The sequence below is a fragment of the Ochotona princeps genome, chromosome X, assembly GCF_030435755.1.
Source record: "Ochotona princeps isolate mOchPri1 chromosome X, mOchPri1.hap1, whole genome shotgun sequence".
Lineage (NCBI taxonomy): Eukaryota > Metazoa > Chordata > Mammalia > Lagomorpha > Ochotonidae > Ochotona > Ochotona princeps.
This window is the reverse complement of record NC_080865.1, coordinates 44,642,101-44,657,902: the sequence shown is the minus strand read 5'-3', so window position 1 is coordinate 44,657,902 and position 15,802 is coordinate 44,642,101. Positions and strand designations below refer to the sequence as shown.

The window sequence follows — 15,802 nt, the reverse complement described above, 5'->3', positions numbered from 1 at the left end:
CAGTAGGTTAAGCTACCACTTGCAATGTTTGCATTCCATGTGAATGCACCTGAGAAAGCAACAGAGAATGGCCCGAATACTTGGGCTCCTGCTCCCACGTTTGAAACCAGGATAAAATTCCAGACTGCTGATTTCATCCTGTCGCAGTTTTGGTCATTGCAGCCATTTAGGGAATGAATCAGTAGATCAACAAAACATGCCTATCTCTGTAACTCTGCCTTTCAAATATTTTTAAATCTACTTTTATTTCCATGAGAGGCAGAGAAAGAGAGAGAGGAGACCTTTCATCTGCTGACTTACTCCCCATATACAGCCACAGTTGGGCCAGGCTGCAGCCAGAAATCCAGAACTCAAGTCTCTCATGTAGGTGACAGAGACCCATATACTTAAGCCATCACCTCTGCTTCCCAGGATTCACATTAGCAGGAACCTGGAATTGGGAACAGAAACAGGACTTGGACCTAGGCACTCGAATACGGAATGCTGACATGGCCAGCAGTGTCTTAACCACTGTGCCAAATGACTCCCCCAATCTTAAATACTTGGATTAACTCCCAAAGAAACTGCATACATAGATTTTTAAGAGCTCTTCTAATTTATTTTTATTGGCAAGGCAAATTTCAGAGAGAGGAGAGACAGAGAGAAAGATGTCTAAATTGCTGCAATGGCCAGAGCTGAGCCGATCCAAAAGCCTCTTTGGGATCTCCCATGTGGGTGCAGGGTCCCAAGGCTTTGGGCCAGCCTCGACTGCTTTCCCAGGCCACAAGCAGGGAACTGGATGGGAAGTGGAGCAGCTTAGACATGAATTGGCGCCCATGGGGATCCCAGTGCTGCAAGGTAGAGGATTAGCTAGCCACAAGACCCCATACCATTAGCAGTGACTCCTCATTATTATCAAACCCAACTCTAGGCAATCACTAGTATACATCTCTCTACAGATGTGTCTGTTCTTGATGTTTCATGTAATTGAAATAATACAATGTATGATCTGTAGGTAGAAAATATTTGCAAATCAAATGTCTGATAAGAAATGTGCAAAGAAGATACACAGATGACCAATAAGCACATGAAAAGATGCTTCTCAGTCATTCGAGAAATGCAAATCAAAATGACCATGAGATACCATTTAACATCTACTAGGATGGCTATAATCCAAGAGACAGATAATAACAATGTTGGTGAGAACATGAACAAATCAGAACTTTACATTGCTGGCAGGAAAGTAAAATGTTGCAGGTATTTTGGAAAATGTTTTGACAATTCCTCAATATATTAAGCATATGATTACCATATTACCCAGAAGTTCTACTCAGTGTATAAACAGGAAAAATGAAAGCATATGAGCACACAAAAACTTGAACGTGATTGTCCATAGCACTAGTCACAACAACCCAAATGTCATCTCCTGATAAACCGGTAAATAAAATGTGATATATCTGTAAAATGGGATACTATTGGGCAACCAAAGATTTAAGTTACAACACAGATAAACTGACAATATTATAAAATTACATTCTAAATTTTAATTTAAAACGTTTAAATATTAAAATACATCTATCTATAGGAGCCAACATTGTGGTGTATCGAGTCTAGCCACCACCTACAATTCTGGAATCCCTTCTGGGTGCTGGTGCAAGTCTCCACTGCTCCATTTCTGATCCAGCTCCCTGCTAATGTACCTGGGATAGCAGTGGAAGATGACACAAGTACTTGGGATCCTGTACCCACAGGGCAGACCTGGATGAAGTTCTTGGCTTCAGTTTGGCCAACCTGATCATTGAAGCTATTTGGAGAATAAACCAGTGGATAGAAAACCTCTGTCTGTCTCTCTATCTCTCATGGTTTAACTGCTTCTCAAATAAATATTTTTTTAAGATGTATTTATTTTATTGGAGGGCAGATTTACAAAGAGTTGAGACAGAGAGAAAAATCTTTCATCCTGTTGGTTCATTCCTCCAAGTGACCACAACAGCCAGAGCTGAGCTAATCCAAAGCCAGGAGCCAGGAACTTCTTCCAGATCTCCCACACAGCTGCAGGGTCCCAAGGCTTTGGGCCATCCTCAACTGCTTTCCCAGGCCACAGGCAGGGAGCTGAATGGGAAGTGCACAAACTGGTACCCATACGGGATCCAAGCACATGCAGGCAAGGACATACTAGGCTATTGTGCTGGGTCCATAAATAAATATTTTTTAAAAATACATCTACATACATAGAAAAACACTGAAAGGAGATATAGCAGAAATAGGATTTTTTTTATTACATGAATTACTTCCTTTATCCAATCTAAACAATTTCTTTATCCAATCTCTTTTGCCAATATTCTTACCTCATTTATTATTTCCTTGTTAGCAACACACCAAATTCTAGATTCCCCGTTCTTTTTCATGATTTACTTATTTTTGCCTGAAATGCAGATTTACAGAAAGAAGAGACAGAGAGATCTTCCATCTGCCAATTCACTCCCCAAGTGACTGCCAAGCTCCGGACCTGGTCTAGTCCAAAGCCAGGAGCCAGGAGCTTCCCCTGGGTTTCCCACATGGATGCTGAGCCCAAGACTTGAATCATCCTCCCCTGCTTTCCTAGGCCAAAAAGGAGCTGGGTGGGAAGAGAAACAGCCAGGACACAAAACAGTACCTAATTGGGATTCTGGTGCCATATGGTGGGATTCTGGTGTCAGATGGTGAAGAATAGCCTGTTGAGGCACCACGCTCATCTCCAGATTCCCCATTCTTATACCCAGACTGTTGAGGATGACTATAACACTGACACAGCGCGGTATAAAATACTGATTGCCACTGATTACAACTGAGTTTTTTGCTCTGCAGCCTCGATTGACCTGGTAAGTCTTCACTACTTGCTACCTACCTACTGGCAGTTCTTTCCACCATTAATTAAAACTTCCAACCCAAGTACCTATGAAACTGTGTCACATAATACAATGTAATTAATGAATTAAAAATAATAAATAATAATAATTTAAAAAAAACTTCCAAGTATTCATTCATATCAATAATATTCTATATCATAATTAAAGTCCTCCATATGCAATAGAGTTAGATAAATAAAGAAAAGATATTTATGTTGGAAATAAAGAAATAAAACTAACCATGTATACCGATTATCCAAGGATTATGCAAAACTATTAAAACCCAGCAAGTTCACAGCACGCAATATCAACCAACATACAAACATCAGTTGTATTTTTATGCATTACAAATGCACAGTTTGGAAATTGAAAAATCTAAGACATAGGGTACAAGCATTTGGATCAGTGCTTTAACCCGTCACTTGGAATGCTTGCCTCCCATATCGGAGTATACATTCAAATTTGTACTGCTCCACTTCTAATCCAAGTCCTTGCTAATACGCCTGAGAAGGCAGAAAATAGCCCAAGTACTTCAGTCCCTGCCACCCTATGAGTGACAAGGATGGAGTTCCTGGTTCCTGGCTTTGACCTGGCTTACTTCTCATACCCTCTCTCTCTCTGTCATTGTGCTTTTCAAATAAATAAACAAACAAATAAATAAATACATTAAAACACTCAAAATTTAAACATACTATTTATAACTCAAAAATTAAACATCCAGATATAAAGCTGACAAATCCTATACAAGATCTGCATAGTAAATCCCATAAAACATTGATGAAACTGAGAGATATAAGTAAATGGAAGGACATATCATGTCAATGGGTTAGTAGACTCGATGTAGCTAAAACAGAATCTTTCCATATTAAATTCAAATTTAATACAATGCCAGACAAAATTCCAACAGATTTTTTTTGCAGATATAGAGAAGCTAATTCTAAAATTTTAAGATTTTTTTTATTTATAAATGTAGAGTGACAGAGAAGGAGACAGACATACAGATTCACTCCCCAAATGGCTACAACAGCCAGGTCTGAGCCAGGCTAAAGCAAGAATCCAAGTATTCCACCTGGGCATCACAAGAGGTTACGAAAGGCCAAAGTACTTGGTCGTCCTCCACTGCTTTCCTAAGTGTGTTAGCAAGGGCCTGTGTCACAAGCAGAGCAATTGGGATTCCAACTGATTCTCCAGTATGGGACATTGTCGCAAGAGGCTTAACTTGATGAACCATAATGCTGGCTCCGATTCTAAAATATTTTTTAAAGATTTACTTTAATTGGAAAGGCAGATTAGAAAGAGAAAGAGATGAAGAAAGAAATATCTTCCATCTGCAGATTCACTCTCCATGTGGCCATAATGGACAGAACTGACCCAATTTAAAACCAGAAGCCAGGAACTTCTTCCATGTCTTCCATGTGGGTGCAGGGTCCCAAGGCCTTGGGCCATCCTCTACTGCCATCCCAGTCCACATGTAGGGAGCTGGATAGGAAATGGAGCAGCCAGGACTTGAACCAGTACCCATATGGGATTCTGGCTCTTGCAAGATGAGGAGTTAGCCTCTGAGCCATTGCGCTGGGTGTGCAATTCTAATACTTTTATGGAAAAGTAAAAGCAATGAAGAAACTAGAACAGTCAAAGCAATTCTGAAGAAAGAAAAACACATTTGTAGTATTAAAACTATAGTAGTCAAAATGAAGATTATACTGGTTAAGAGAATCAAGATGGCAGAATAAGGTAAGGACACATTTAAATGGATGGAAAAACATTTCATCAGGATGAAGCAGAGAGGACATATTTCAGGAAACAGGAAAGGGCAGAACAGCAGAGGGGTACCTGGAGACTGACAGACACAGGAAAGCAGCGGGCACAGCAGTGTGGTGTTGCAGTGACTGATACTCCAGCACAGCGATCTGAACTCCACCAGCAGCCAGAACTCCACCAGCAACCAGATGGGAAGGGACTTTCACTGGGACCTTGGGAGGTGAACCCAGACAAAGAACTGTTCGTCCTGCTGGTCCAATTGATTTGACCAGGAGCAGAGACAGAGCAACAGATCTCAGATGGGCAGTGTGAGAACAGCATGGATTTCATAGCCCAGTCAGCCCCCTAGAGACGAATTAGGCGCCATTTTGCGAAAGGAGGAAAGGGCAAGGGAAAGGAATGAACATATGCTGAGCTGGGAGTGAGCTCATTTCTGACTCGGTGAACTGCAACCACAAGGCATTCTACGGGTTCCACACAGGGTAGGTCTGGGTAGCCCTCAGGCCTGGTGGCCAACAGATCAAGAACTGTAGTGGTGGTACATCAGGCGCCATTTTGTACACTGTGGCAATAGCTTTGGGACTGCAGGAGACAACAGTGAACTGCGCATGTTCTGAGCTCGTGAGAACTTGCTGAGCTCACTGGATTGCACTGGTCCCACAGGAAAATAATACCGACTGTGGCATTGTATGGGTCAAAATAGGTCTGTGTGGCACCCAGACCTGACGTCCAACAGGTTCCAACAAGATCAGAGCCACCAACAACCTATCTAGATAGGACACCTGATGTCTCTCTAATCCTGGGACCTGCTCCAACCAGAAGTGGGAGAAAGGTTGCAGAGACAACAGTGCAGCCGCAGCACGGTATCACAGGAGGTGGAGAGTGGTGAGCCAGGGGCTGGGGCTGTGGAGACCATGGTGGAAATCTGACATAAGAACCCAGACCTGGGACTTGCTGGAGGTTGTGGCACAAGTGGCTGCAAGCAGAAAGTTGTGTACCAACTGCAATAAGTAAAATCGCATTGCAGACCTGTGGGTGACACAGCTTAGAAACCTGCCCCAAGGAGAAGACTCTGCTAACCAGAAGCACAATGATCAACAGCAAAAGAAGAGACAAAAGCACAATGAATATTACCGAAAACTCCCCTGCAAAGGAGCAAAATCCTTTGCCAACCTCACAGTTAACTGAGGAAGACATCGAGAAAATGGGGCACACAGAATCCATAAGACTCATTTTAAAGATTCTGATCAAGAATGAGAAGCTCATGCAAGAGTTCAAAGAATTTAAGGAAGCAATAAAGCAAATCAAGGCTGGTATATCAGAAATTAAGAACACAGTAGAGCAAAGTAAAAGTACAGTGGAGAGTCTCCAAAATAGAATGAAGCAAGCAGAAGAAAGAATCTCAGAATTGGAAGGAATTTCCTGTCATCAGGGGAAGCAAACAAAAAGCTGGAAGCAGAGCTGGATCAGGCCAAAAAAAGTATTCAAGAATTGAAAGACACTATTAAGAGGCCAAATCTAAGAGTTATGGGAGTCCCAGAAGGTACAGAAAGAGAAGCTGAGTTTCCAAATGTATTTAATGAAATAATAAAGGAAAATTTCCATAATCTAAAGAAAAAATTGGGAAACAACACCCAGGAGGGGCACAGAACTCCCAACAGGCTTGATCAAAAGCAATCTTCACCACGACACATGATCATCAAGCTCTCTTCAATTGAACATAAGGAAAAGATCCTTAAATGTGCACGTGAAAAAAAATCAACTGACATATAAAGGAAAGCCAATTAAGCTCACAGGAGATCTCTCACAGGAAACTCTACAGGCAAGAAGAGAATGGAGTGACATATTCCAGATTCTAAAAGAAAAAAATTGTCGGCCTAGGATGACATATCCAGCAAAGCTTTCTTTCGTCTTTGAAAATGAAATAAAATTCTTCCACAGTAAAGAAAAGCTAAAAGAATTTTCCTCTTTCAAACCTGCCCTACAAATGATACTTCAAGATGTTCTCTTTTTTTTTTTAAAGATTTATTCATTTTATTACAGCCAGATATACACAGTGGAGGAGAGACAGAGAGGAAGATCTTCCATCCGATGATTCACTCCCCAAGTGAGCCGCAACAGGCCGATGCGCACTGATCCGAAGCCAGGAACCTGGAACCTCTTCCGGGTCTCCCACGCGGGTGCAGGGTCCCAATGCATTGGGCCGTCCTCGACTGCTTTCCCAGGCCACAAGCAAGGAGCTGGATGGGAAGTGGAGCTGCTGGGTTTAGAACCGGTGCCCATATGGGATCCCGGGGCTTTCAAGGCGAGGACTTTAGCCGTTAGGCCACGCCGCCGGGCCCCAAGATGTTCTCTTGACAGAGAAGAGGAATAGCACCTACCAAAACCAAAGGCAAATGGGAAGAATATCCCAGTAAAATGACAACAGAAGACTAAACCAATGAACAACCCATTCCTAAAATGACCGGACCAAAGTAACACCCATGTATATTAAACTCTGAATGTAAATGGCTTAAGCTCAATCAAACATGATAGATCAGTAGACTGGATTAAAAAACAAAACCCATCTGTTTATTGTCTGGAGGAGACACACTTCAACAAAGATTAGCGGAAACTATATCACATGGGTTTTGTTGTTTTCTGTTGTTTTCATCTGTTCAAAACACTTCCTTCTGGTTAAATCATTCAATGACTCGTATATCATACAGTAGCATCATTTTCTTCAAGAAGGTTCTTGATTTTCATTTCTTCAGCTACACATTAGTCATTTAATGGCATGTTATTTAACTTCTTCGTGTTGTTAATTTCTTTTTTCTCCCGGATGTTGATTTTGTTTTGTGGCTCTTCATTTAAGGGGATGTATAGTAGCTGTGTAATGGAGACTGTCATATCTAGTAACATGTCCTTTAACTGCAGGCATTGTAAATTTTTATTTTTATTTTTATTGTTGATTTTGTATCATGACTTTTCATTTAAGGGGATGTACAGCAGTTGTGTAATGGAGAGTGTCATATGTAGTAACATGTCATTTAACTTCATGGCATTGTAAATTTCTATTTTTCTTTCTATTGTTGATTTCGAATCATGACTTTTCATTCAAGGGGATGTATGGTAGCTGTGAAATGGAGACTAACATTCAGATGTGAGGATGTAGTGTTGCATGCATTTCTACTTCCAGACAAAGACGGACTTAAAATGAAACTGTTTACTATATCTTGACAATAGGATTCTGGACTCTCTGCCATTGTCCGTGCCCGCAGTGATGGACATATGACTGTGTATGAAGAACTATATGTTAGTAATGATATAGAGGAACTGGCGGGGGAGGGAACTGGGGAGGGGATAAGGGAATATGGAGATGTATCATAAAATTATAGCAGTAATAATAAAATGTAAAAAAAAAAGATTATACTGGTTAAGACATTACGTAAGGGCAAAAAGATAGACCCATAAACCATTGGAGTGGAACAGAATCAAAAATAAAATATGGGGCCTGGCATGGTACCTGACTGGCTAAAGCCCTCACGTTTTACATACCAGGATCCCATATGGATGCCAGTTGTAATCTTGATGGCCCCACTTCCCATCCAACACCCTGCTTGTGGCCTGGGAAAGCAGTAGAGGATGGTCCAAAGCCTTGGGTCCCTGCACCCACGCATGGGGGACCCGAAACAGGCTCCTGGCTCCTGGCTTTGGATCGACACAGCTCAGGCAATTGCGGCTGCTTAGGGAGTGAAATCAATGGATGGAAGACCTTTGTCTCTGTCTCTCCTCCTCTCTGTATATCTGACTTTCCAATAGAAAAACATAAAAAAAGAAAATATGAAAATAAAATCAACTGATTTTTCCACCAAGATTTTTGTATACTTATATGAAAGTCAACGAGACAGAGACGAACGATCTTCCATCCATATCTTCCATACACTAGTTCATCTCCAAATGGCCACAACGACCAGGGTGGGCCAGGCTGAACATAGGAACTAAAACTTCATCCTGCTGTCCCACACAGGTGGTAGGGGACAAAGCAGTTGGTTCATCACCTGTTGCTTTCTAGGTTTATTAGCAGGGAGCTGGACCTGGATGGGAAGAAGAGCTGCTGGGATTCAAACTGGCAGTTGGATATGGGATCCTGGCTTCACTAGCAGTGTCTTAATCCACTGTGACACAATACTGCCCCAAATCAACTAATTTTTACACAAAGATGTAATGGCAGTTCTATGAAGGAAATATTCTTTTCAACAAATTGTGCTGTAACAATTGAATACTCTCACAACATACATCTCTCACAAGGTATACAACAACTTACTCAGAATACATTAGAGACCTTAGCTTAAAAATGTGAAATTAGAAAACTTTCAGAGAAAAACAGAACACCTTAAGCATGTGAAGTAAGACAGAGTTCTTAGATGTGAGATCAAAATTAAGATACATGAAAGAAAAACATTATAAGGGCCCGGCGGCGTGGCCTAGCGGCTAAAGTCCTCACCTTGAAAGCCCCGGGATCCCATATGGGCGCCGGTTCTAATCCCAGCAGCTCCACTTCCCATCCAGCTCCTTGCTTGTGGCCTGGGAAAGCAGTTGAGGACGGCCCAAGGATTTGGGACCCTGCACCCGCCTGGGAGACCCGGAAGAGGTTCCAGGTTCCCGGCTTCGGATCGGCGTGCATCGGCCCGTTGCGGCTCACTTGGGGAGTGAATCATCGGACGGAAGATCTTCCTCTCTGTCTCTCCTCCTCTCTGTATATCTGGCTGTAATAAAATGAATAAATCTTTTTAAAAAATTATAATTTGTAGCTCAACGAAACTAAAAATATTTGTTCTGCAAAGCAATAATTGGGGGAGTAAGAAGACATATTCCCTGAGAGAAAATATTTGCAAAATGTATATCCAGTAAAGGATTTGTATCTATCATATGTAAAGTACTCTAAAATTCAAATGTAAGAAAAAAACCAACACAATGAAAAATGGGAAAAGACTTTGAATGTGCTCTTCATTAAAGAAGATACAAATGGCAAAAAAAAAAAGCACAAGAAAAAAAATGCTGCATGACATCAGGAAAATCAAAACTGCAAAGATATTTCACTATCCTGGATATCTATATCTATCTATCTATCTATCTATCTATCTATCTATCTATCTAACTTGTCTCCCTGCATCCAATCTTTTTTTAATATTGTTTACATAGTTGAGAGGGATACACATTCATGTCTATGTCTGCAGTGGAGGGGTGGGGAGTGTAGGAGCCAGTCATTTGATGACACCTTGGAGACCCTGATGTGGAGAAGAGTATTCTAAAAGTGTTACTTGAGCACTAAGATATTGCCAGCTTCATTGCACCAAGGTTGAGAAATCTTTCCAAGGCCAAATCTGACCATGAATCCACAGGCCCAGGAACATGTTGCAAAGCTTGGCCAGGAGAGTGGTCCATCCTGTTCTGCTTAGATGAGCTGTCATGTTCCCCATGTGCTTCTGGATATGCTGTCACTCTACAGACATCAGCAACTGCACATGGACTCAGTCCTGACACAGGCATTCCAAGGTCAGATCACATATGTTATGATGTTCCCTGTGGCCTGGGGATTTTCAATGATTTAGTTGGGGAATTTAAAAAGATGATAGCTGAGCCAATCTGAAACCAGGAGCCAGCAACTTCTTCCACGTCTCCCATGCGGGTGCAGGGTCCCAAAGCTTTGGGCCGTCCTCGACTGCTTTCCCAGGCCACAAGCAGGGAGCACACTATTTCTTTCAGTTTGTCAAACATGCCCCTCCTGTCTCCTATGACTGGGATGCTTTGTCACCAACTTCGCGTCTTCTGCACACTGGCCCTTCAGCAGCCTGCCTAAAAGTCATCCTGCGGTTTCAGCTCCCACTTCACATATTCAGCCCCTGAACTGTATGTGCCTTTAGATTGCTACTACAATATTACTGCAAGACCCTTTTCTCCTGTGTCATAATAGCTTTATTAGTTATTTAGCTCTCACACTATCGTGAAAGCTTCTTGAAGGCAGCAACTGTTTTGCTCACATGTTAGTCCTAGTCCCTAGCACAGTACCTGACTCAAAGTATACAATAAATATTTTTGAACAAGTGAATGAGAAGGAGGCAGGATGGTAAAACGTCTCTTGACCTTATTGGTCGGTATTTTTCTTTATCCTTTTCTTTGTCCTTTTCCTATGTTTTAGCCTTTTCCCTGTTTTCCAAGTATTCTATGATAAAACACATTGCTTTGATAACCAGAAAATGATCATTCTCATTAGCATTAATTTTAAAAGTGTATTAAGCCGCTCTTCTTATTCATTTGTGTCTTTTTCTTTTTTTTTTTTTTTTTTTTTAAGATTTATTCATTTTATTACAGCCAGATATATACAGAGGAGAGACAGAGAGGAAGATCTTCCGTCCGATGATTCACTCCCCAAGTGAGCCGCAACGGGCCGATGCGCGCCGATCCGATGCCGGGAACCTGGAACCTCTTCCGGGTCTCCCACGCGGGTGCAGTGTCCCAAAGCATTGGGCCGTCCTCAACTGCTTTCCCAGGCCACAAGCAGGGAGCTGGATGGGAAGTGGAGCTGCCAGGATTAGAACCGGCGCCCATATGGGATCCCGGGGCTTTCAAGGCGAGGACTTTAGCCGCTAGGCCACGCCGCCGGGCCCCATTTGTGTCTTTTTCAATGAGTCCTTGTGATTCATTAATAGATCATTCATACAAGACATTTTGATTGTAAGCACCTAATGGTGTAAATGTCCCTTTTAACACTGTTTTATGCTACATCTCAAAAAATGTAGTAAGCATGTTCATACTAAAAGAAGAACAGTTATGAAGGAAACTTTAATCAGTCATAATCTCACCACCTAAATATAAATCTTGTTAACATTTGTATCCATTCCATCATTTTCTTTTTTAAAAGATTTATTTATTTATTTATTTGAAAAACATGCTGTTATTTATTTAACTAGTTATCTGCTGATGAACATTAACATTTTATACAATTTATTTCTATAATGACAAAAATATGAATAATCTCATTGAACGTAAACATCTTTCCTTATTCATAACCATTTATACAAAGTAGAATCCTGGAAGCAAATATCTTGCTATGAACTTTTGAAATACTCATGTATATGACAAAGTTGTTCTCCAAAAAGCCTGGGATGGCTTATAATAGCTACTTGTGTGCCTCCTACATGCCATTTATTCCTTTAGGTGGATTTATTATGCCCTCTTTACACATAAAGAAACTAAGTCTCACTAATGTTATTTGTGCAGAGACACCAAGTGACAAAGCTAAATTCAAATTCAGAATTGTCCAATTCCATAACTCAGATTATCTCCTGTGGATTTCAAAAAGAATGGTTTTGAGTTATCAAATTACCAAAGATTTCCCAAAGACAATGTGTAAAATATAAAGAGAAAGGGGGAGGGCCCGGCGGCGTGCCTAGCGGCTAAAGTCCTCACCTTGAGCGTGCCAGGATCCCATATGGACACCGGTTCTAATCCCGGCAGCTCCGCTTCCCATCCAGCTCCCTGCTTGTGGCCTGGGAAAGCAGTTGAGGATGGCCCAATGCATTGGGACCCTGCACCCGTGTGGGAGACCCGGAAGAGGTTCCAGGTTCCCGGCTTCAGATCGGCGCGCATCGACCCTTGCGGTCACTTGGGGAGTGAATCATCAGATGGAAGATCTTCCTCTCTGTCTCTCCTCCACTATGTATATCTGACTTTGAAATAAAAATAAATAAATCTTTTTAAAAAAGAGAGAGAGAAAGGGGAAAAGAGGTTAAATTATTTGTGGATAATTTCAAACTTTGAACAGTTTCGAGCATTTCCTATTTTTTGCTCCATGTACAGTGTTTTCCTTTAAAAATGACTGTAACACTATGTATAATGTTGTCTCCTGTATTCTTCAAGTAATGTTCTCACTGCTGATCCATATTGCTCATAACTGTAATTTTAATGATGGTATATTGTTGTCCAATGCATGTTGCCACTTGAATGATTACAGCTGTTTCGCTCACCTATGAATTTCTTCTTTCCCTTTTCAGGACCCACCATTTCCCATGCGGCTTACAGAGTTCAGTGCCAGGAACCATTGTAACTTTCAAAGCAAAACCACCAGGCTGGATTGAAAGCTTCAGGATTTGAAAGTATCCCATCCAGTCCCTGCTGTGCAGACAATTCAGGACTTTACCATTTGTTTCCTTCACTGACTGAACTTCAGTCTGGTAGCAGTTAATTCAAGACAGTTCTCTTCTCTTCATTTTTCCTGCCCCAATGCACAAAAGCCTAAATGTAAAGTCTATCCCTTTATTCATCTTTTCAGGTAGAAGGGAATTCATGAGACTTCCTTGCTGTCTTCAGTTCCCCCCGAAAGACTAGCGATCATATCTGTAGGGTCTTTTGGGTACTCAAGGGAAGCAGACTACAAAGCATTTGCTGCTTGTATGCATGCGCATTGATAAACAGGTGTGTGTGCGGCATATCTCTACAGAATTCTGCTAAGAGTTGTGAAAAAATAAGGTTTGAAATACACAAAGGCTTTTATGTATTCATGCTTTTTCCCCTTTGGAGAATTTTCAATATTTGCAGAACTTGGACCTGTCCCCATATCAGGTATCTCAATTTTGAGAGGGGAGATTCAATACACTGTGACCAAGGTGCTCAAATTGGGAATTCAACAACAATGTAAAATCTGTTCTCTGTCACAGAAGTTCCTGAAAGTACCACAGCGAATAGAGAAGACCAGATCAAATTGCCTTCCACTCTATTAAACATAATAATTAGGGTTCTAAAGATTTTTTTTAATGCCAGGCTGTGGTAAAATTCTCCAATTACTTTTATTCAATTCTTTCCTGACTAGCTTTATTTTAGTCTTTATAGAGTACTTTCATCATGAAAGAAAGACTATACGCCTAAGTTGTAGACCATAGGTGTTCTCAAGGATTTTAAGGTTGAATTTCAGGTTTAATTATAATACTGTTCAAAAGGGTAAAGTTTCACAGCTGACATTAGCCTGTGGATTAGCACTAAAGCTCTGTGTTTGCACAGCAGGGGTTAATGTACAGATAGTGATAACTGAACAGTAATACGCCAATCTTTTTTTCTTTTTTACCTTCAGTGGTGGCTCAGCCATTAAGACAGTTTACATCCATTTCCCCATTTATTTATAATCAGCCTTTCTTTCAGTTCCAGTGCCTGAATCAATGAGTATGGACACTAATGTCGCGTCTTTATACTAATAATACCTAGGACTATCGATATTTCTTATTTTTTTTTCAACTGGCACTCTAGTGCCCAGCTTCTGACAACAAAAGCGCCAACTCTTACAGAGATCAGTGAGACTTACAAGCATCTGATAGGTATCAAGGAATTGAGCTCCTAGGGGTATGATTAGGTAGACTAAATTATCCTCCTGAAATCTTTTTGAGTAAAAAACAGTTACCTGTCACCAACAATTCAGTAGTGGAACTGAGAAGGTGAGCAATCAGCTACTTAAAGCAACAACAAAGCATGTTCATTCAGGCCTCCTAGGTTCTTTTGACCAAAAGTGAGACTTTTAACAACATTACATGGATTGTGGTCAGCAGTTCATCTGAAATCATACTAGATGTGTCTAAATGTATTGGGACTGGGAACTGGTTCTAAAACTCAGCGTCCAAAAAGCAATCTAGAAGACTATGCACATTGATTTTAACAATGAAATATATATTCAGATGGAAAGATTTCCCCCACACCTCACGTGATCTTCTGATAGACAAGCCTGGCTTTCAACTTCTCTAGAACTGCACCTTTCTTGCCCAGCTGAAATGGCTCAGCTGGGAGAGTGTTAGACTAAAGAAGTGCACCTTTCTCTAAAAGGAGGGCCATGACTTCCTCCCATAGCCAGTGGGCCTCAAAGAACTCTTTCCTGTTCCCATCTGTATCATCTTCTGCCAAGAGTTTAGGCAGAGCAGCTGCTAAGTACGTGTCAAAGACGGGAAGGATCAAGAATATCTTTTGATACATGGAGTGTAGCAGTACTCAGTTGTCACAGAAATCAGGTCACAAAAGACAGTGCCAATAAACTACAGAGAAGTGTTGGAAGGATAAATCTCAGGGGAGCTATAATGCAAAGCTGTTTGTATAATGTCTTACGAACTTACACTGTCTTTAAAGGCCAAATAAGTCAGTTTTACCTGGAGGCTTGGAGATAAAAGGAAGCCTTATCCCTTTCTTAGCACCTTGATCCCTGTCTTATAGACTCTGATAAGATCCCTACCTTTGGATCATTTGAGAATCAACCACTGTACATAGGCATCCAACTGGTTGATAATTGATCAAGAAGACAAAGAGATTTTTATAATAATCAGTGCACCCTGATCTGGGTCCTTTCCTGCTCCTCTTTGGAGCCCTATTTAGTAACCTCTGTGGGATCTCATTTCCTAGTCTTTGGTACTCATCTTCCGTATTTGCAAAATGAAGGTACTCTTTGCTAGGATCCTACAGCTGAAAGGTGCTATGTAACTCCCTAGTGCTCTTATATGCCTTTAGTTGCAGGACCAGAATTGAAAGTTTAACCATAATGTTATTTCTAAGCAAACAGTGTGCTCCATTCTTTCTTTCATATACTCATTGCTGATTTTTCCTCACATATTTCAGTATTTTGTGTAATATTCTTCAATTTGCTTCAATAATGCCCTTGGAAACAGAATAGAAACTATTTTCCCCATGGTACAGCAGGAAAAATTAAAGAGAAAAGAGATTAAATGCCCTCCAAAAGAACATAGCTTTCTTGGGCAGAACTCACAGTTACCATATCCAAACAGTATTAGTGACTTGGCTGCCCAAAACTAGAGTTACCGTGGAACAACTTAGAACATTAAGATCAATTAGAACAAGATAACATTCTGCTTTCTCTGTTTGTCCAAAATCTTAAAGTATGCAATTGATACAGCTCTTTCTCTGTGGTAGAGATGCAATATATGTGCCTCCTATTCCCTGCCGGCAGCGTGTGACATATGTTTCACACTCTGCAGCCTGAGCCAATACCATTATCTCTTGTGGCAGCTCTCTAGACCAATCCCAGGGCTGCCTTTGCCAGGAAAATGAATATGCTTCCCCATATTGATGCCAAATTGCACGAAGTGTAGATAATGAGGTTAATGAAGGTTTAAGCACAATCCTAGCAGGTATGTTTTAAGAAT

General features: G+C 41.0%; 1 protein-coding gene across 2 annotated transcripts in view; it reads left to right on the top strand.

Annotated features, from left to right (window-relative positions):
- Positions 1-15,412, top strand: part of ZDHHC15 (zinc finger DHHC-type palmitoyltransferase 15) — a 110,511-nt gene extending 95,099 nt beyond the window's left edge. For both annotated transcript variants that reach the window (XM_058659051.1, XM_004592769.3), the window contains one exon: positions 12,665-15,412. In XM_058659051.1, the coding sequence (XP_058515034.1) occupies positions 12,665-12,717 (53 nt within the window). In that variant the 3' untranslated portion in view covers positions 12,718-15,412. The remainder of the gene's footprint in view (positions 1-12,664) is intronic.
- The last annotated feature ends 390 nt before the right edge of the window (positions 15,413-15,802 follow it).